The sequence below is a fragment of the Hydra vulgaris genome, chromosome 09 (assembly GCF_038396675.1).
Source record: "Hydra vulgaris chromosome 09, alternate assembly HydraT2T_AEP".
NCBI classification, from domain to species: Eukaryota; Metazoa; Cnidaria; class Hydrozoa; order Anthoathecata; family Hydridae; genus Hydra; species Hydra vulgaris.
The window spans coordinates 33,043,319-33,064,044 of NC_088928.1; the positions used below are offsets into that span (position 1 = coordinate 33,043,319).

The 20,726-nt window shown below is 28.0% G+C and overlaps 1 protein-coding gene across 1 annotated transcript in view; it reads right to left on the reverse strand.

Annotated features, from left to right (window-relative positions):
* Positions 1 to 19,520, reverse strand: part of LOC100214497 (DNA helicase MCM8) — a 37,677-nt gene extending 18,157 nt beyond the window's left edge. The window contains exons 1-11 of the mRNA XM_065805427.1: positions 19,385 to 19,520; positions 19,140 to 19,270; positions 18,889 to 18,993; positions 18,318 to 18,397; positions 18,172 to 18,232; positions 17,173 to 17,261; positions 16,752 to 16,884; positions 16,387 to 16,487; positions 16,266 to 16,307; positions 6,356 to 6,441; positions 6,194 to 6,276 (exon numbers count right to left, since the gene is read on the reverse strand). Coding sequence (XP_065661499.1) covers positions 6,194 to 6,276; positions 6,356 to 6,441; positions 16,266 to 16,307; positions 16,387 to 16,487; positions 16,752 to 16,884; positions 17,173 to 17,261; positions 18,172 to 18,232; positions 18,318 to 18,397; positions 18,889 to 18,993; positions 19,140 to 19,242 — 883 coding nt within the window. The 5' untranslated portion in view covers positions 19,243 to 19,270; positions 19,385 to 19,520. The remainder of the gene's footprint in view (positions 1 to 6,193; positions 6,277 to 6,355; positions 6,442 to 16,265; positions 16,308 to 16,386; positions 16,488 to 16,751; positions 16,885 to 17,172; positions 17,262 to 18,171; positions 18,233 to 18,317; positions 18,398 to 18,888; positions 18,994 to 19,139; positions 19,271 to 19,384) is intronic.
* Positions 19,521 to 20,726: the final 1,206 nt, after the last annotated feature.

Sequence of the window (20,726 nt, forward strand, 5' to 3'; positions counted from 1 at the left end):
TCAACTTGATTGGATTTTTCGAGGTATGGATTTTAGAATTCTGCCTTGTCAGAATTCTAAAATCCATACCTCGAAAAATCCAATCAAGTTTTACATTTTTACAGAATTACATTTGGACTGTAAAATTCAGCTACTTCCATATTTCTTTCAATAATACTTTGTAAACTGTCTATATCCTGGATAAAACAATGTCCTGGCTCACAAAATTTCTGAACGATTGCTTTAATTTGTGAATGATTTTGCATGAAAATTTTTAAAGCAATCATCATAAAACTATTTCAATTCTGTGGTACACAAGAGTTGCTTCATAAACAAATTTCAGTTACATGAGATTTATCTGCATATATATATATATATATATATATATATATATATATATATATATATATATATATATATATATATATATATATATATATATATATATATATATATATATATATATATATATATATATATATATATAGTATGCAAAAAAAAAAAATCGTACACTTAAAAAAAAAATCAAAGTTTTAAAAATTGCATCAAAAAAATAGTCATCCGTTAAAATATTTGAAAGTTTTTTTAGATATCCTATCAAGTATTGTTTTAAGAATTTATTTGTGTATTTGTGAATTCATTGCTTTTCAAACCTATCAAATTTTACACAATTGATCTAATGATGCATAAAATTGAATGCAAAAAAAATAATTATACATTTTAAAAATAATGTCAAATTGATCAAATTTTATGGAAATTAGTATTGAGTGGGGCCTCCTTTAACCTTGGTGGCCTCATCAGATGATTTGGCATCAAGTTGATCAAACTTTGGTTCTCTTCTGTTGTTATATTATCCCATGCCCTCATTATAGCTTCTTTCAAGTTGTCTTTGCATCTAAATGCTCGGTTGCCAGTTTTTCTGTCCAAAATATACCACCAATTTTCTATTGGATTCAAGTCCGGATTTTGAGATGGCCATTTCAAAACACTGATGTTATTTGTGTCAAAGCATAACTTCATTTTCTCAATTGTTAAAGAGCATAATTTGATTGGAACCGTTACTAGTGTTATAAAGGACGAAAACACAAGACCACTAGTGCAATTGATCAAAATATCATTGATATCATCATTAATGTGAAGAAAAATAAATTTGTTTAGCCAGCTAAATTAGCTTTAAAAATTCAAGAAGATCATAACATCACAGTGACTCCTCAAACAATTAGAAATTGTATAAGAGAACAATGATATAGAAGTAGAGTGGTTCGAAATAAACCTTTTTTATTTTCTTAACAAATAAAATTGGAATTTGCATCAAAGTAATAAAAAATGCTGATATCATATTGGAAATAAATTTTGTGCTCAGATGAATCAAAATACAATCTCGTCTCATCGGATAGAGTTCAAAAAGTGTGTCAAAAAATGGAGAAGCTTATAAATTGAGTTGTTTGCGAGGTAGTGTAATGCATGGAAGAGGAAATATGAAGAGGAAATACGATGGCAACCATATACTTAAAAATTGAGAATAGGAAGTGATTTCATACTCCAGCAGGATAACAATCCAAAACATACCGCCAAGAAAACGAAGGTATACTTTGACATAAATAACATCAATGTTTTTGGAATGGCCATCTCAAAGTCTGGACTAAAAATCCAATAAAAAATTTGTGGTATATTTTGGATAGAAAAACTGGCGACCGAGCATTTAAATGCAAAGACAACTTAAAAGAAGCTATAATGAGGGCATGGGATAATATAACAACAGAAGAGAACCAAAGTTTGATCAACTCGATGCCAAATCATCTAGATGAGGCCACCAAGGCTAAAGAAGGCCCTACTCGATACTAATTTCCATAGAATTTGATCAATTTGACATTATTTTTGAACTGTACAATTATTTTTTTTGCAGTCAATTTTATGCATCATTAGGTCAATTGTGTAAAATTTGATAGGCTTGAAAAGCAATTAACTCACAAATACACAAATATATTCTTAAAACAATACTTGATAAGATATCTAAAAAAAAATTTCAAATATTTTAACGGAAAACTCATTTTTTTGATGCAATCTTTAAAACTTTGATTTTTTTTTTAAGTGTACAATTATTTTTTTTGCATACTGTATATATATATATATATATATATATATATATATATATATATATATATATATATATATATATATATATATATATATATATATATATATATGTATATATATATATACGTACATACTTAGATGTAAAAAATTATGATGCCATGCTTAAATATAACAACAGATGAAGGCTTCAGGAACATGCATTGATTAAAAGGTTGGACTGGCAGTTTTGAATCAAGGAAATCTAAATATTGTCAAAAACAAATTTATTTTTTTAACCCTTTGATTCTTTTTTAAAGAATAAAGTGTGCAGAATATATAAGTATTTTGCAGACCTTGTTGTGCAATAGATAATACACATCTTTCATAGGCAGATTTTACCTGCCCCAACCAAATCTCTCATTTATAATTAATACCTGCACTATGTATTGAAGGCCTACAAATAGTTTTTGGGTAATTCCACATCAAATCACTCAAGATAAGTAAATTTTGAACCATGTGTCCTTATATTTTCTTTAAACTTCTTTGGGTGGTGCATCTTACAAAGAAAAGTTCACCCAAAAAGTTGGAAAAACAACAGTAACATGTAGAAATTTAAAGATATATCACTTTTTTAATAAATTAATAAAAAAATTATAGAATTCTGATTAAACATTTAATTTGGTATAAAGACTCAATATAAAACAATGTGTATGTTTAGGAAGTCTTGCATAATTACATAACTACTAAAAAACACATGTTTTACTTTTATAAAAAACTGAACACAGTGTGATACTCATGTGTATTTGTTTATTAAATTTTGGCAATTATATTGTTCATAAAAATTGAGTTATAGAACCACATGTAGAACATTTAATTGATAAATGTTGTGATCATAACAATTTAACAAATTTGATATATAAAAATAAAAATATCTACAAGTGCAAAACATCATGGTAAAGGTAGCATCTAAATAGATTTGAACTATTTTAACACTAAAAACTTTTTTTTTCATAGAAAAATTTTAGTAGGAAAGATAAATTTATTTGCTTTAAGAATTACTTTCAATATATGGATCATGCTAAGTAAATAATTTTATTAAGATGTTTTCTATTAACTTAATGTCTTAAGAAGCATGTGAAAGCTAACAAGATGTTATTGAAACTTTCTGCAATGAAGGAAAAACTATTTATTTACACTGTAACATTGAATAATCAAACTTAATATTATATGAAAAACACATTACAAAATATTTGAAAGTGTATCCAATATATCAGAAAGGTTGTTGTGATCCATTTGATGCACATACAAAGAAAATCACAAGTAAGTATACGTAATTTTTTAATTTTTTCTTTCTAAAACAACAAAATAGTTTTAGAAAAATGTGCAAACAAGCTTTATAAAAATTATTTTTTAGAACATCTTGGTGAAGTTACAATAAGAGTCAGAAGTCATGACTAGATGTAGCTAAATATTGCTCTTGAGAAAATCTCTGAAAACCTTGTAAGCAATAGATTGCCAGAAAACAAGTTCTTCCAAAAGAGGAACTTCTAAAGGCAGAGTGAACAAGATGATGAGGATCAAATTAAAAAGATAGGAGGTTAACAAAGATTTCGAAAATTTGAATATATTTCATTCAAAATCATCAAAAAATATACTCTCAAGAGGAAAGTGAAAAGTTGCATTCATTGCACATCAAAGATTCATTAACGAAATTATAAGTAACATAAGTTGAAAAATTGAAAGTCACCTCAATGATCCCTCAAAAATTGAAAGTCACCTCAATGATCCCTCAAAAATGTGTTATGATACAAGTAGCCTCAAAAAACAGGCTGAAAGCTTTGATGAAATTAGAAGCTTGATAAAAAAGAAAATTATCTGTTCTGACAAAAGAACTATTGTTCAACTTCTCACTCTGGCACCACCATGTTGGTTCATATCAGAAGTAATAAATTTGAATTTAAGAATACAAGGCAAAGATTGCTAGACAGATTTTGAGGAAAAAAGATTATTGGCTATTTCTCTGTTGTATAAAGGTAAAATCTTACATAAAGACTGTTGGCTATTTCTCTATTGTATAAAGGTAAAATCTTACATAAAGATTTAATATAAAAATTTCTAAAAAAATTTAACTTTATATTTAAATTTACATTTCAATAAAAAAAACTCATTAGAACAGCCAGAAGGTTTCATTAAAATGTTTTATGACTTAAGTGATTTATTTTAAACTATGTCTGGAAAAAATGATTATAAAAGCATTGAAAAGAACATCAATAAACAAAATCAAACATTATAACTATTAGCGACTTCGCAGAAAGCTATGTTTTTGTAGTCCAAAATGAAATACAAAGCTGTCACTGGAACACCCAATAATGTTTTTTGCATCAATTAGTAACACTATAAAGACAATGAACATGTACTAAAACATATTTCTTATTGCTTTATATCAGCCAACATTACACACAATGTAAACTATGTGTACAAAGTACTTCAACTTAATCATACCCACATTAAAAAAAAAAATTTCCCAATCTGTCTAAATTAGATTTATTCACTGATGGCTGTGCAAGGCAGTAAAAAAAATGTAAAAGCTTCTAAAAAGGTTGACAGCACAAGAAAGTTTAAATTGACCACACGGAAACCAAATTTCACTGGTTTGTTTTTAACATAAACATATTGAAAAAATCATCTGTTCTACAAACTTGCAACATATTTATATAGCAACAGAATTCCATACAAGGGTGGATTTGAGATTTATAAAAAATGGATTTGATATATGGTTTCCAAGAAAGATCGGATGTAAGAGTTAATCTTAGAAGACAAAGCGTAGGTGACTCATTGAGTATATTACCATTTATAAATATAGGAAGGTCTAAATTGTTGCAATAACGATTAGGTGAAAAAAATTGAGTTTCATCTGTTAAAGTTCACCAGCCACTGAGAGCTCCATGCTATAGCAGAAGTGAGATCCTTTTTAAGCTCAAATGCCCCCTCCAAGCAATCAGAGAGTGCTGGACAACAATAAATGGTAGTATCATCAGCAAACAAAGCCACAAAGACATGAGAATTTCTGAGAGATCGTTAATGTAAACTAAAAAAAGTATAATTACAATTGGTAAGGAAGGATTCAATTATCTTAAAGATGTAACCTGATAACATGAGCTTATTGAGAAGACCAGCATACCAAACTTTATCAAAGTCTTCAGAAATGTCGAGTGAGATAGCCTTAACCTCTCCAAATCTATCTAATGCACAATAAAACATATCAACCTATTTAATGCACAATAAAATCTATTTGTTATTTAATGAGTACCATTCTGTTTACAGATATTCCCACATCTATGTAGCACTAGTTGGTGATCAATTTTGCCATCTGCTTTTACTTTTCCTGGCTTATTATTTTCAAAACATTCCCAAACCATTACATTCCCTCCAACATATTTAACTGTTGTCACTATACACCCTTTCATTCTTAGATTGTTGGACAAACACTCTTCTGTTAGAACCAAAAATTTGGATTTGTTCTTCCAGTATACATTTTTCTATTCTTCAAGAAATCTCTATAAGTTTTGCTCAAAACAATCTGTTTTCTTGTTTTTTTGTCAATTCTGGCTTTTTAGCTGCTACACATCCTTGGAGACTGGCAGAGTACATTCATCTTTTAACAGCTGACACTTTACTTAGACATATTTCATTTAACTTTGCTTTGATTTGTTTTTTTATAAAAACACCACTCTACTATAATTTGTTTAGCAAACTGTTAATGAAGGGATATCTTATCGGTCTGCTAGTAACAACTGACTGAAAGATGTTAACTAATAACTTTGGTAACACAATTTTATAGATTTTATATTTAGACAGGTCCAAATGTGTTTGTTTTGTTTATTAGATTAAAACAATTTCAAATCATCTCTTATCATTAATAAAAGTATATATAAGTAGTTTTATTATACAGATTAAAAAAATTTCAAATACATTTTAAAATCTGTTCAAAATGAAGAAACTATATCTTAAAAATTGATTTCATCAATATATATTAACATTACTTTCAATTTTTCAACAAAATATTAACTGCTTCTGAACTTTTGATCAGTAGCGTATATATACATAAAGACAAAGAACAAAATACTTAAATTTTTACCAAGTCCAGAAGTTAATTCACATTCAACAGTTCTTGGAATACGACCAGCTTCTCTATGTTCATCCGAAATCATTTCCTGAATTCTGGACATAAATAAAGCTTATAAAAAAAAATATTAAAAAATATATATATAAATTGAAAAAAAACACAACAACTAAATACTTAATGTTCTGCCAATCAATTGTTTCAGTAGAAGAAGAGCTTCGCAGTGGTGAAAAAGATTTTCCTCTGCACACTTCATTTATACACTAAAAAAAAAATACTCTTTTTTTCAATAAATATTTATTTAATGTGATAGTAATGTTTATGATAGTAATGCACTCTATTTGCTTTTCTATGAACTGAGTTTATCAAAACTTAATTCATTAGTTAATTATTTTAAAAATTTTATGGTTTACTAGCATTAATTTGATAGTTCACTCATTTTCAATAACAACTAAAGCTTTTACATTAATAAAGAATAAAATATTTTTAAATTAATTTATTAGAAAACCCTAAGCACAGAAAAGTAGATTTTGAGATCCTTGAAAAAAAACTGTTTAACATTAAACAATGTGTAAATATACTATTACATGTATAGGCTGTTTTGATTGTTTTATAGATGCAAAATCTTATAAGGACATTCAACATTTTTTAAGGATGCAAAATCTTATAAGGACATTCAATTTTTTCACTGAAGGTATTTTTGATTGGCAAAACAGAAACTGCAAAAAGAGGGAGTTGAACACAGGTAGGTAGTTGTAGGTAGGTAAGGGATAGTGTGTATGAAAGAGCCAGGTTTTGAAGGAGCCAATACCATTATTTCTAACTTACTGGGATCCAATCCTTATTGTATTTAACTTTTTGTGTGGCAACACTGGATACCTGTAACCGACAAAAAATGTACAGTTCTACTAAAATAAATAGCGTTGTAAGGGAGCACTAAAGATTTTGAAAATGAAAAGTAATTTTTTGATGGTTTAATTATTTATTTTTAAGATTAAGTTTAATTAATATTTGATAAAAGAAACATGCTGCATTCTTATATAAATATTTGCCCTTCATTTACACAAAAATATTAGAATAAAGCTTTTGTCAAAATTGTTTAATTTAAGGTTATGTATTTAACCAAACAATTTTTTGAAAGAGCCGACTGTTTATGCTATGAATAAGCCGACTTTTTTATTTACCTTTTTTTTATACTAAATAATCGTTTTGCGCTTTAACGACTGCATATATTTTTCGTAATGCTTCATTGAGCTTATTCTACTGAAATTAGTTGTTTTAATGACTTTTCCAGACGTTGTAAAACATAGCTCCGTTTGAATTTAAAATAATATTTAATAAAATTTTTAAAAGTCAAAGTTCTGAAAAAGCCATATTTTTTTTTAAAGTTTAAATAATTTTTTAAAACTTTTTTTGTATTGTTTGATTCATTTTATTATATTCTATTATGTATTTATTATATTTTTATGTATTTTTATTATTATATTATTATATTATTTCATTATTCTCATTCTCATTTAATATTTTTTATCATTAAAAGAAAAACATGTCATCAACTACGAATAAGCGACAAAGGCCCACAACTTCAGCAATAGAAATGACTGTAAGGGAAGTGAATGCTGGCAACCAGTCCATCAAAAAAACAGCGTTGTTGTTTAGAATATCAAGAGCCTATTTAGCAAAAGTGATTAAAAAGGTTTGGAATACTGAGGATCAGTATGTACATTGCCCAAATATAGGTAACAGGTGCATTTTTTCTAAATATCAAGAGGATTTATTAGTTTCGTATCTTAAAACTGCATCTAAAATGTGTCATGGTTTAACAAAAAACAAACAAGGGAACTAGCTTTTCAGTATGCAGAGGTGAATAATATTTGTTCTGAAAGATGGAAGGGTGATAAAATAGCATCTGTGGAATGGCTTCGTGGCTTTGTGATGAGGCACAAAGATTTGTCAGTCGGGAAACCTGAAAGCACATCTTTATCCAGAGCAACAAGTTTCAACAAAACAAATGTTAACACATTCTTTGAAAAGCTAACCAGCATTTACAAAAAGTATAGATTTCCATCACACATGATTTTTTAATACGGATGAAACATGATGCAGTACCGTTTCAGCTCCTCCAAAGATTATAGCTGCAAAGGGATCAAAACAAATAGGACAGGTTACATCAGTAGAACAAGGTACACTCGTGACTACTCTTTTTTTTGTTAACGCTGGAGGCGGTACTATACCTCCTGTGTTCTTTTTTCCTCGAGTAAATTATAAGGATCACATGTTGAATAATGGGCCTTCTGGAGCATTGGGTTTATCACATGTTTCAGGATAGATGACTGAAAATAATTTTGTGAAAGCAATGGATAATAATTTTGTAAGCCAAGTGAAAAAAATCCTGTCTTATTAATATTAGATAATCATACCATGGGAATGTTAATCTTCGTCTGATAGAATTTGCTAGACAACATTTTGTAAAAATTCTAACTTTTCCACCACATTGCAGCCATAGGTTACAGCCTTTAGATGTTGCAGTTTATGGCCCATTTAAAACAAGATACAGAATAGCTATGAATGATTGGATGCTATCAAATCCTAGAAAAACAGTCAGCATTTATCAGGTTGTGCAGTTGGCTAGAGATGCTTTTTTAGCCGCTTTCAGCATGATAAATATTACAAATGGATTTATCAAGACTGGCATTTAACCTTTAAATTCCAAAAACTTTTCTGACAATGATTTTTTTACATCTTACGTAACTGATAGACCTGAGCCAGTTCTTTTAGATGATGCTACTCCACAAAACTTGATATCCTCAACACAACTCATCACTGTCCATATTGATACTTCAGATGGTCCTGGAAACTCAAATGTTAAACCCACAAAAACAGATAATTTGGCTAAAATAATAACATTGTCAGAATCTTTAATACAGCCACCAATATCACAGCAACAAATTGTTATTCTGAAAATTGTAAGGCCTTATTTAAAATCAGGACCTAGAAAGAATTTAAAATATAAGGATCGTAAAATGGCCTCTGCTAAAATCACAGACACTCCTGAGAAAAATAAAATTGAAGAGAAAGAAACAAAAAAAAACCTAAAAAAAGTGTTATTAAGAAGTTTAAAACAAAAAAATATACAAAAAAAAAGTATGATTCCATTGATTCTAGTGGTACCCAATGATAAAATAGATTTATCAGAAATAAAAAAACAGAATGTTTGTGAAGAGGATGATAAAAATCATTGTATTGCATGTAATGGACAATATGGTAAGACCAACAAAGAATTGTACCAGTGCAAGGTATGTGAAGGATGGGCACATGAATCTTGTGGCTTCAAAGGTGTCATTAACTTCTTCTGCAAAAAATGGTTCTGATGTTTTTGTAGTTTTTGATTTTGTAGTTTTTGATTTTGAATAATTTGTAATACTATTATTAAAGCTGTTTTATCATTTGTTCAAAATTGTTCAAAAAAAAAGTTACGCTGATAGTCGTTCGAAAAAAGTTACGGCTTATTCATGGCACAGAGGTGGCTCTTTCATTGACACAATGTTATAAAAGAGCTGTTTTCTTTCTTTTTTTAAAACAGGTGTATGATAGATTATTAGCATTGTTATTCGATTTTAGTTTTAATATTTAATATATTACCCAATAATGTAATTATTGAATTGAAAAAAAAAAAAAAAAGTTATTACAATTGAGTTTTTTTTACGCCATTTTAAAACTGGCTCTTTCATACACACTCTCCCCTACATAGTAATAGTAAACAAATTAAAATTTTTTTTTTTAATTCAAGTAATTCATGTTTTGTTAACACATTAGAATATATGTGTTGTAACTTTGTGCTCATTTATAAGACCATAACATAAGATTTTGAATAGAAATAGTTGTGTAAAATAATTTCAATGCATGAAACTTTATAACTGATCAAAACATTCTTAACCATCTTTAAATCTATATAATCAACCACCTTTAAGATAACATTTTTTAAATATTAAATAACACATAGTAGTCTTGCTAATAGAGTTGTTTCATTATTATAGGTTTTAAACTATGGATTGACAATGTCATGCAAAAAAATTCTGACAGTAGACTAAGACAATGACTTTCTTTTATATATTCTACTCTAAATAAAGTCATTATAAACGAAGACTCTGAACAAAAAGTTATTATGAACTAATAGAAAAGATATTGTACAAATTTTTATTTATTCTTTTTTAGCCAGTTTTTTCACAGTCTTACAAAATGCAATTTCACTTATAGTGCAGCCAGGTTGGTTTTTTTTGGGTCATTTTGTTTTTTTTTGGGTAAATTTGTTGTTTTAGACCAATTATTTAATTTTTTTAAATTGAAGTTTTCATTACAAAATAAGTTTTTATAGACCTTTATAGGAAAAATAATAAGTAAAAATAGGATTAAATAAAAACAAAAATAATTTTTTTTTCATAGGTAAAAACCTAATGATTTGTAATGAACCCTGTAATTATTTTTATCAAACTGTATTTATTCTAAAAAATCTTAATGAATTTTTTAATTGTTGATGATCGAACCCGAACTTTGAAATTATTAGAAACAAAACAAACAAACTATTTTTACTCTATCCAAACCAAAAAGAGATTTAAAGTAGTAAAAACTTTGCAATTCGCAATACAATACACAACATAATACATAATATAAGTCTACAATACATAACATAATACTTAACATAATTATGAAAAACTATAATATATATATACATATATATATATATATATATATATATATATATATATATATATATATATATATATATATATATATATATATATATATATATATACGGAGAAAAACACTTTTTTTTTTTTAGTGCTTTACTGTGTTTACAAGATATATATATATATATACATATATATATATATATATATATATATATATATATATATATATATATATATATATATATATATATATATATATATATATATATATATATATTGAAACGCATGAAACTTTAAGAAGTCATCCTGGTGGATCTAAAATGGTTATTGGTCCATCAGTTGATCCAGCTAGGAACATGGAAAATGTTTCAATCAAACTTTTGGATGAATGGTTGTTTGAATTAAAACAATGTGTGGTTGAACTTAAATCTGAAGTTGAATATCTTCGTAATGAAAATGCAAAGAAGGATAATGTTATAAGCAAACTAAATGATAAAATTTCCAAACTAGAAAGTTTAACAACAAAATGTACCACTCAATCTACACAACCTTCATATCTGGATGTTGCCTCATTATTTATCAAACCTGGTTCCCCCCAAAATCTTGCAATTATAAAAGCAGTATCAGAAAACTCTAAACTTAGCGAAAATAATTCCAAAAAAGCCATATTTATTGGCATCTCATCAAACAAAATTAATCTACTTGAAAAAAAAGAAGAAGAAACTAAGACAGTTCAAGATATTTTGCATTCACTAAGTCTCAATGCCAATGTCAAAGTATTTAGTTCAAACCAAAAAATAAATGTAAAATCACAGTCGCAACCAACAGTTATAGTTGAATTTGAAAATAATGATGCACGCAACCAAGTAATTGCAGCTGCTAAATACCTTTGTAAAGGTATATATAAAAACATCCACATTCGACCTGAAAGAACTATAGCTGAACAAGCTGAGTTTGTTAAGTTATTCAAAGAAAGACAGGAGACTAATGAGGATCTACACAAAAATGATATTCTTGATCAGCCCTTTAGATTTGTCATTCGCGGTGACCGGGTTCGCTGCGTTGATGTCTCACAGACCCGTTTATTCAATGGAAAAGAAAAACATCCATTCATTAATACCAAAACAGCAGCTAATGCTCGAAAACCTCAACAACTACAAAACTTTTAGCAAAAATTCTACAGTAAACAATAAAAAACAACCTTTTATAAATTCTATCAATAATAATAATAACTTCCTAAATGACACTCGTTCAAGCTTAAATGTCTTTATACCAATTCTACATCTTTAAACAAAGAAAAGTTACTTGAACTATCTGATATTGCTCTCTCAACATCTATAGACATTATATTTATTACCGAAACATGGTTTAATGAAATATCATCTCCGAGTATAAAAAATTATGATCTTTTCAGACATGACAGAAATGGTCATGGAGGAGGAGTTGCTATTTATTCAAGAACTTGCCTAAACGTAATTGAATTAAGCTTTTCTCAAATTCATTCTTGTTTTACTTTTAAACATTCTGAACAGCTATGGCTTTCACTCCCAATCAGTAAAAGTAACAAGTTGCTGATTGGTTGTATATACCGCCCACCAAAAATGATGGAGAAAACTGCTAAAGAAATTAACAATTGTATAACTTTAGCTAAAAAATCTATTGATGGTAACCGTTTTTCGGGACTATTACTCACAGGCGATTTTAATTATCCTAATATTGTTTGGAATGATGACTATTCAACAAAATTCAAAGGACCAAGCAAATCAATTGAAGCAAATTTTATTAACACAATAATTCATTTTTGTATCAATGCATACACTCACCAACATATATACGTAAGAAAGATAAATGCATTAACACATTGGATCTTGTTATAACAGACTCTTCAGATAAAATAAGTAAAATAGCCTTTGATCCGCCTCTTGGATGTGCAACACAAGGTCACTTACTGCTCAAATGGAATCTCATCATTGAAAAATCAAATTACTCAACCCCATTTATTTTCTCAAAATTATGTTATAAAAAAGGTAACTATGCAAAACTAAATGAAGCTTTTAATAGTTATGATTGGATTTCTATGTTTAAAAATTTAAGTATCAATGATTCCTACAAAAAATGGACAGATATATATCATAAACTATGTGCTAAATTCATACCTCCTTTATCAAAACACACACAAAAAAAGCATCAACCTTGGATCACACTTGACATTATTAAGTTAAGTAAAACAAAAAAACAACTATGGTACAAAAATAGAGATACAAAGTGGAAAGTTCCATATCTAGTTAATCTTTATAACACAGTTCGTAATCAAATCAAAAAGTATACTCATTCAGCAATTAGAATCTTTGAAGAAGATTTAGCAAATGATAAACGCAATCCAAAAAGGCTTTTCAACTATATTAATTCTAAACGTTCATCATCAAGCCCTATTAATGCATTGATCATATCTCTAGTAGAATCACATTTACTCAAATTAGATCCAAACAAATCATTTGGCACTGACTGCGTAAGTCCATCAGTTCTACAAAAGTGTGCAAAATCATTAGCCAAACCATTATCACTTTTATTTCAACATTCCATTGATCATTCTGAATTAACAGAGTCCTGGTTAGAAGCCAATGTTACTCCATTATATAAGAAAGGCTGCAAAACAGATCCAGCAAATTATTGACCAGTCTCCCTCACTTCTGTTACTTGTAAAATTCTTGAGAAAATAATTAGAGATAAAATCACAGAACATTTATCTCATAATAATCTTATATCTACCTGTCAACACGGGTTTGTCACAAACAATCAAGTGTCACAAATATTTTGGAAACTATGGATTTTATGACCTTTGCAAAATCAAATAAAAAATCGACAGATGTTATATTCCTTGATTATGCTAAAGCTTTCGATAAAGTACCGCATAAACCTTTATTTAAACTGAAAAAATAAGGAATTGTTGGTAAACTTTCTTCTTCGATAAACTCTTTCCTTTCAAATCGTCGACAACGTGTTGTTTTAGGAGAAACAATATCTGATTGGGTTCCTGTCACTAGCGGTGTTCCTCAAGGTTCTGTGTTAGGACCTACTTTGTTGATTATATACCTTAATGATCTGCCTGATAAGATAAACAATGTTTGTAAAATGTATGCTGACGACACAAAGATACTTGCCACAATTGAAAGCAAAAAAGACTGTGAACGACTGCAGAGTGATATTAATTGGATTACAGAATGGACAAGAATGTGGCAAATGCAACTCAACGAAAGTAAGTGTTAAGTAATGCATATTTTAGGGAGTTCTAATTTACTAAAATTTGATTACTATATAAATGACCTTAGCACACACCAGAGAATTAAGCTTGAAGTAACAACAACTGAACAAGATTTAGGTATATTTTGTCATCTGATCTTAAATTTCATGATCAAGTCACAAAAGCATCATATAAAGCTAATCAAATGCTTGGAATTCTAAAAAATACATTTATATCAAGAAATGTTACTATATGGAGTAAACTTTATAAAGTTTATTGCGACCACATTTAAAGTATCCAGAGTCAATATGGTCGCCTTATTTAAAAAAAGATATTAAAATTTTAGAGAAAATTCAAAAATGTGCACAATCTTCATTACTCTATTCGCTGTTCAGCAATTAAATGCTTATCACTTGAAAAGAGACGCCAACGGGGAGCTCTAATTCAAAAATACAAACTAAAGAATTTTAAAAATAATGTAGTCTGGCACAAAAAATCTATGAAGGTCTCTCCACGAGGAGACCAATGTTTACAATACTGCAGAGAAATTATAAACAATTGTGCTCAACGGTATCATTTCTTTAACAATAGAGTTGCTTCGATTTGGAATACATTACCAGATGATGTTGTCATGCAGCAAAGCACAAACTCTTTTAAAAATAGCTTGGACAAATACATTGAAAAAAAATTAAACTTAATAATCTAAGGAAACTGCAAAATGAAAATGCAGTCCCGAAGTTACTATAGCTTTCTCATTCTTTGGCGTTTAACGTTGTTGCCTGCAACAGATGAGATGCTTTACACAAAAAATGACAATAAAACGTTTTTGTGTGTAACTTAAGTTACTAATACTAATACTAATATATACATGTATATATAATTATATTGCATACAATTATACTATTTGCATAATTTTAATTCATAACATAACATAATTATCATAACCTAATACATAAAATAAGTCTACAATATATAACATAATACCACTTTTTTCATGGCCAGTCTGTGAGATCAATGGTTCAGACAGTGACAATACCTGTATTTTTGAAAGCAGCTTTTTTGTCCAGCTTGAATAAAAAAATATATTATTAATCTTTTGCACAAGCTATCAACACTTATTGTTGCTTCTTACAAATACTGGCCTTTCGTTAATGCAGAAGATTGCAATTTTGTTTATTCAGAGATGCGTAGTATGGTACACAAAATTCTTCTTCAACACCTCAGATGATATGCAAGGACTCAGGCAATACAGATATTCAGTATTTGACAGATACTTAACTCGCTTAAACCCAGAAACATTAGAAATGCTGATATTTCTCAAATATAACATGCAGCCCTGATTACTAGACCAACCCTTGGAATTAAGAAAAATGAGGTCGGCAATAATTTTCCGAACTCAATCTTTTAGAGGTCGGCATCAGGTCGGCAAAAATTAGTTGATACAAAGGTCTTACTATAAAACATAGGAAGGAGGTCGGCAATTTTTTGCCGACCTCAAACATTTTCAGGTCGGCATTGCCGAATGCCGACCCTAATTCCGAGGGTTGCTAGACTGACACTAGGCTACTTAAGCTACTATTATCTGTATTCAGAAAGTTACTGCTTTTATGTTTTGCGCACTTTAACAGCAGTATTATTTTTTTGAACTTTTGAAGTTGCAGTAGTAAAAGCATTGCAAGTTATTTCAAATAACCTGCAATGCTTTAACTTCTTAATATTACTTTAATTTATTTGTGTTTTGTCTCATTTTAAGACTCATGTAACTGAGACAACTATTTGGCCTACGACAAAACAGAAAAGGCGAGCTTTGACTAAAATAAAAAAGTTTTTCTTTGTACCCATTTATTCTTTTGTTTTAATCAAAAAAATTTAGCCCAAACATTTTTTTAATCATTCTCTTTAATATGAACACAACATGTCTTAGAGGTTTGGGATCACTTTAAGGTTTGAATTTAAGCTTTTAGGTTTTTAAATGTTTCTAAAATGTTGTTAAAACTTTTGTTTTTGGCTGAACTGTTATTAAAGTGACTAAAACATTTGTTTTTTGGCAAAAAAATTGTAAAACTCTTGTTAAACGCAAAGTTTTTTTTTAACTTTTTAAAATTGTTAAATTTTATGAAAAAATCTTTCATTGTTATTATACAAATAGAAAAACCTTTGTTGGAACAGCATATTTGCCTTCAGACAGACAGATAACCTACAAAAAAAGTTTTAAAATACTATAAATAAATTAAAATATGCAACAAATCTAATTTTTAAAGCTAAAACTATCTCACCTGGTTTTCAGTGCAACTATTACATGAAAACTCCATCTTAGTTACGATTGGTTTTACATTGCTAACTCTAACAACAGTTCCACGCACAGATACTAATTTACCTATAAAAGAACAAATATATTGTTATAGCAAAAATTTTTCTGATGAATAATAATTATAATTAAATAGTGTACTGTATGAAATAAATAGTGTACCGTATGAAATAAACAGTGTACCATATGAAATAAACAGTGTACCATATGAAATAAACAGTGTACCATATGAAATAAACAGTGTACCGTATGAAATAAATTGTGTACCATATAAAATACATAGTGTACCATATGAAATAAACAGTGTACCATATGAAATAATTTAATAATTACCGTATGAATTTGCTTTAAGATTTTTAAAGGCTGTGACAGGTTCAAAGTTTATTAAACGTATATTAATAAATGGGACATGTGGAAAAACATGTGAAGTTTGCTTATCAGCTTTTATCTGCTCATCTAAAAGTACCTTAAAAGAAATTATATTACAAATTAAAATATTATAAACAAATGTAAACAGTTTAATACTACTTAACACCAGGTTTAAAAAGAAAAATGTTTAGCTTTAAACTCAGGATATAGATATAAACAGTTCAAACTGTTCAACTTGGAGATAGTTGCTATTTTACATTAACTGTAAAATACATTTTCTGTGCAAAAAAATGCAATTATATTAAAATTAAAAATAAGATAAATTTAAAACTTAAACAACATCAAAGCAAAAAACTAAAACTTGTACTTTCATAGTTGTTAATACCTGATGCAATGTCACTCCAATGCTTGCTAAAATTTTTTCTGGATCTTCATAAATATCTTTTTTCAACGAAGGAAACTTTTCCAACAGTACTAATAATACATTTTTTATATGTTCAATATTTTATTAGACCAAAAAGCATTTTCTCTACAGTTGCTACAATCTTTAACTACACTTTTACTTTACATCATTTTTACAACTCTATAACTACAAAATAGGGATGCAAGAGAGGTGTATCATAACTCTATAACTACAAAATAGGGATGCAAGAGAGGTGTATCATAAGTGTACTAAAAGTGTAATGAAAGTTTCAAATTTACTTTATTAGAATCATAAAAAAGATGTTACAGAACTTCGACTTCTGCTTGAGAGTTGAAGAACTTAAGAGATTCAAAATAACTTTTGCTATTAAAAAATTAAACTAAAACATTTATTAAAAGTTTTTTATAAATTGTGAATTAAAAGACTTTGTTTAAACCTACAGCTCTGATAAACCTCTCTTACACATCTGATACAGCTCATTAGATACAATTGGATACTCTACTACAACACACAAAACTTACATTCATACATGCATATGTATGTATGTATGTATGTATGTATGTATGTATGCATGGATGTATGTATGTATGTATGTATGTATGTATGTATGTATGTATGTATGTATGTATGTATGTATGTATGTATGTATGTATGTATGTATGTATGTATGTATGTACGTATGTACGTATGTATGTACGTATGTATGTATGTATGTATGTATGTATGCATGTATGTATGTATGTATGTATGTATGTATGTATGTATGTATGTATGTATGTATGTATGTATGTATGTATGTATGTATGTATGTATGTATGTATGTATGTATGTATGTATGTATGTATGTATGTACATATGTATGTATGTATATAGGTCCCATACATATACTACATATACTTGTCATGTAGGCATAACATTTTTTTTTTTGATTTTACTTCTTGTACATATAACAGTTTTTACTTGGATTGTTCAACATGGTTTGATAATCTAGATGAACTTCTTGTTTTTCCTCAATTTCATCCTGTCATGAGATAAAAAAGCAGATGGCATTTTATTTTGTTATGAAAATCCATTTTTTAATTATTCAAAAAGTTCAAAAAAACTACCTGAAATTCAGACGCACATGTTTCAAAATATTGGTATAAAACAAACACTTTGTCAGCTAGCTCAGATTCAGGATTGTATGCTGTTAAAAAAAATTAACACAAAAAAAACATTAAATATTAACATCCTGAGATCTTAGATCTAAGAAGTTCGTAGTGATAGGTCACAAAACCATCAAATGCAAACACAAGATTTAAAAAAAAAGAATTAGCAAAAAAGATAATAATAATACAAACCCATTTTTGAAAAAATTTTAAAATGACAAAATAAGTATTATTAAATATCATTTTTGTAACCTGAATAATAAAAATGAAAAATAAATTGTTTCAGGTAATTTGAAACTTAATATTGTAATTTTTGAATAAACTATTTTGTATTGTGTACAGCATACTGTGACAATCTGAATTGTTTAGCATACTGTGACAATCTGAATTGTACAGTATACTGTGACAATCTGAATTATACAGTATACTGTGACAATCTGAATTGTAAAGTATACTGTGACAATCTGAATTGTACAGCATACTATGACAATCTGAAAAATTTTTTAATAAAAAATTTCTAAAATCTTACATTCATTTTTGAAATAAAGTTCCCACTTTGCATATGGACATCCTATATTATGATTAAAGTTAATTGGTTGTGATCTCTGAGATGAACTCTGTAAAGAATCTAAAACTAATAACAAAAAAGTAATACTAAATATTTATTTCAAATATTACAATGTAGCCATAAATACAAGATATATATGCAGTCGTAGACTAAAATACTTACATAGTCAAATATGCGAGCTTAAATATTTTATTATAAATTTATATAACTACCTCCTTTGATATTTTTAGATAAATATCCACTTTTTTTTTGTCTCCATCCATAGCTCTTTCCTCTGTTACCTTTGAATCCACCACGCACATATGGACTGTTCATTTCAACCAAACAAGCAATCAAACCATAACTTTAAAATAAATAGAATAAAAAAGAATGAATAATAATAACAAAAAAAATCAAAAAATAATTTTAAGCTAAACATTTTATAAAAACGTTTTTTAAAAGCTGATAAAAATCTTACCTTTTTTCAGAGACAACCAATCACATAATTCCAACGACAACCAACTACATAATTCCATTCAGATTTCAAAATATTAACAATCAACTTTTAATAAACTATATACTTTTTACAAGTTATTTAACTAACCATAAAGTGAAAAAATTAACAATTATAAACAAAATTTAGAAATACCTTTTAAAATAAAACTTAAAAACAAAGATTAGCAATAAAACTAAAAATAGTAGTTGACAATGTGACAATGTTGATATTTTAACAAAAAATTATTTTTACTTAATCTAAAAGTTTTAGTTTATTAAAATAAAAAATAAAAAATATACAACAAAATTAATATACATTTTTGTTGGCTTTCATATTTGTAAATATAATTAAATGTTAAATTTTGAATTTAAAATAACACTGGTCAAGAGCCAAAATCTGTCGGTGATGAAATTAGCCATATTTAATTTTGTTGTGCTGAAAAAGAATATGACATTAAAAAAATTTATATTTAGATTTGGTTTTTATTATATATTAGGTTTTGCTTTATTTTTTTTATTGAACATTGTGTTTATTTTCATTTCAGTCTTGCTGAGTCATCATATTTACAACAACTTACTGATCCATTAACTGATTAAATATCTTCTATTATGAGTCAAGAACAGACCATTTTTTGAGTAGTGTATATGAGTTTTTTTGTGCCAGTTAGCATTCATTATATTAAAATTCATCAAAAATATGTCAAAAGAGTTGATAATTTTTTTATGTGTGTGGTAAAGCAACTTAAAAAATGTTCTTTTACAACAATGATTAGGTAGGCTTATCACTGCTACTTTCGATGCAAGGTTGGAGAACAAGAATGTGCAATATCTGTGCTTCTAACCTCCAGAACTAGATCAATCGGAAGGGTTGCTCAATTCATTTTGTTATTCTTATGAATTGGAAGGAGTCAATTAATCATATCACAGACTGTTATTTTTGCATGGTGCCATCCCTACAGCATTGAATGTTCAAAAAGAAAGAACGGAGTGTCAATTATCTCAACAAATCATCTGCAATTTGCCAGCATCTCATAGAGAACTTCCCATTTTTGATCCACTAGCAGATTATTCTCTGGAATCTGAAGATCAAGAATCAGATCATGCTAGAGCAAAATTACCCGAACCATCAATAATGGAAGATCCTGATTTTATTTTTTAGAGAAGACCAACACAGGATTGTGCAGAACGAATTAGGTGACTAGATCAGAGTTCTGGATTTATCAAAGAACAAAGCAGAAATTCTGGCCTCCAGACTACAGCAGTAAAATCTGCTACAGAAGAATGAAGAAAGGATTTACCTCAGCTATTTGGTATGAAAAATGACT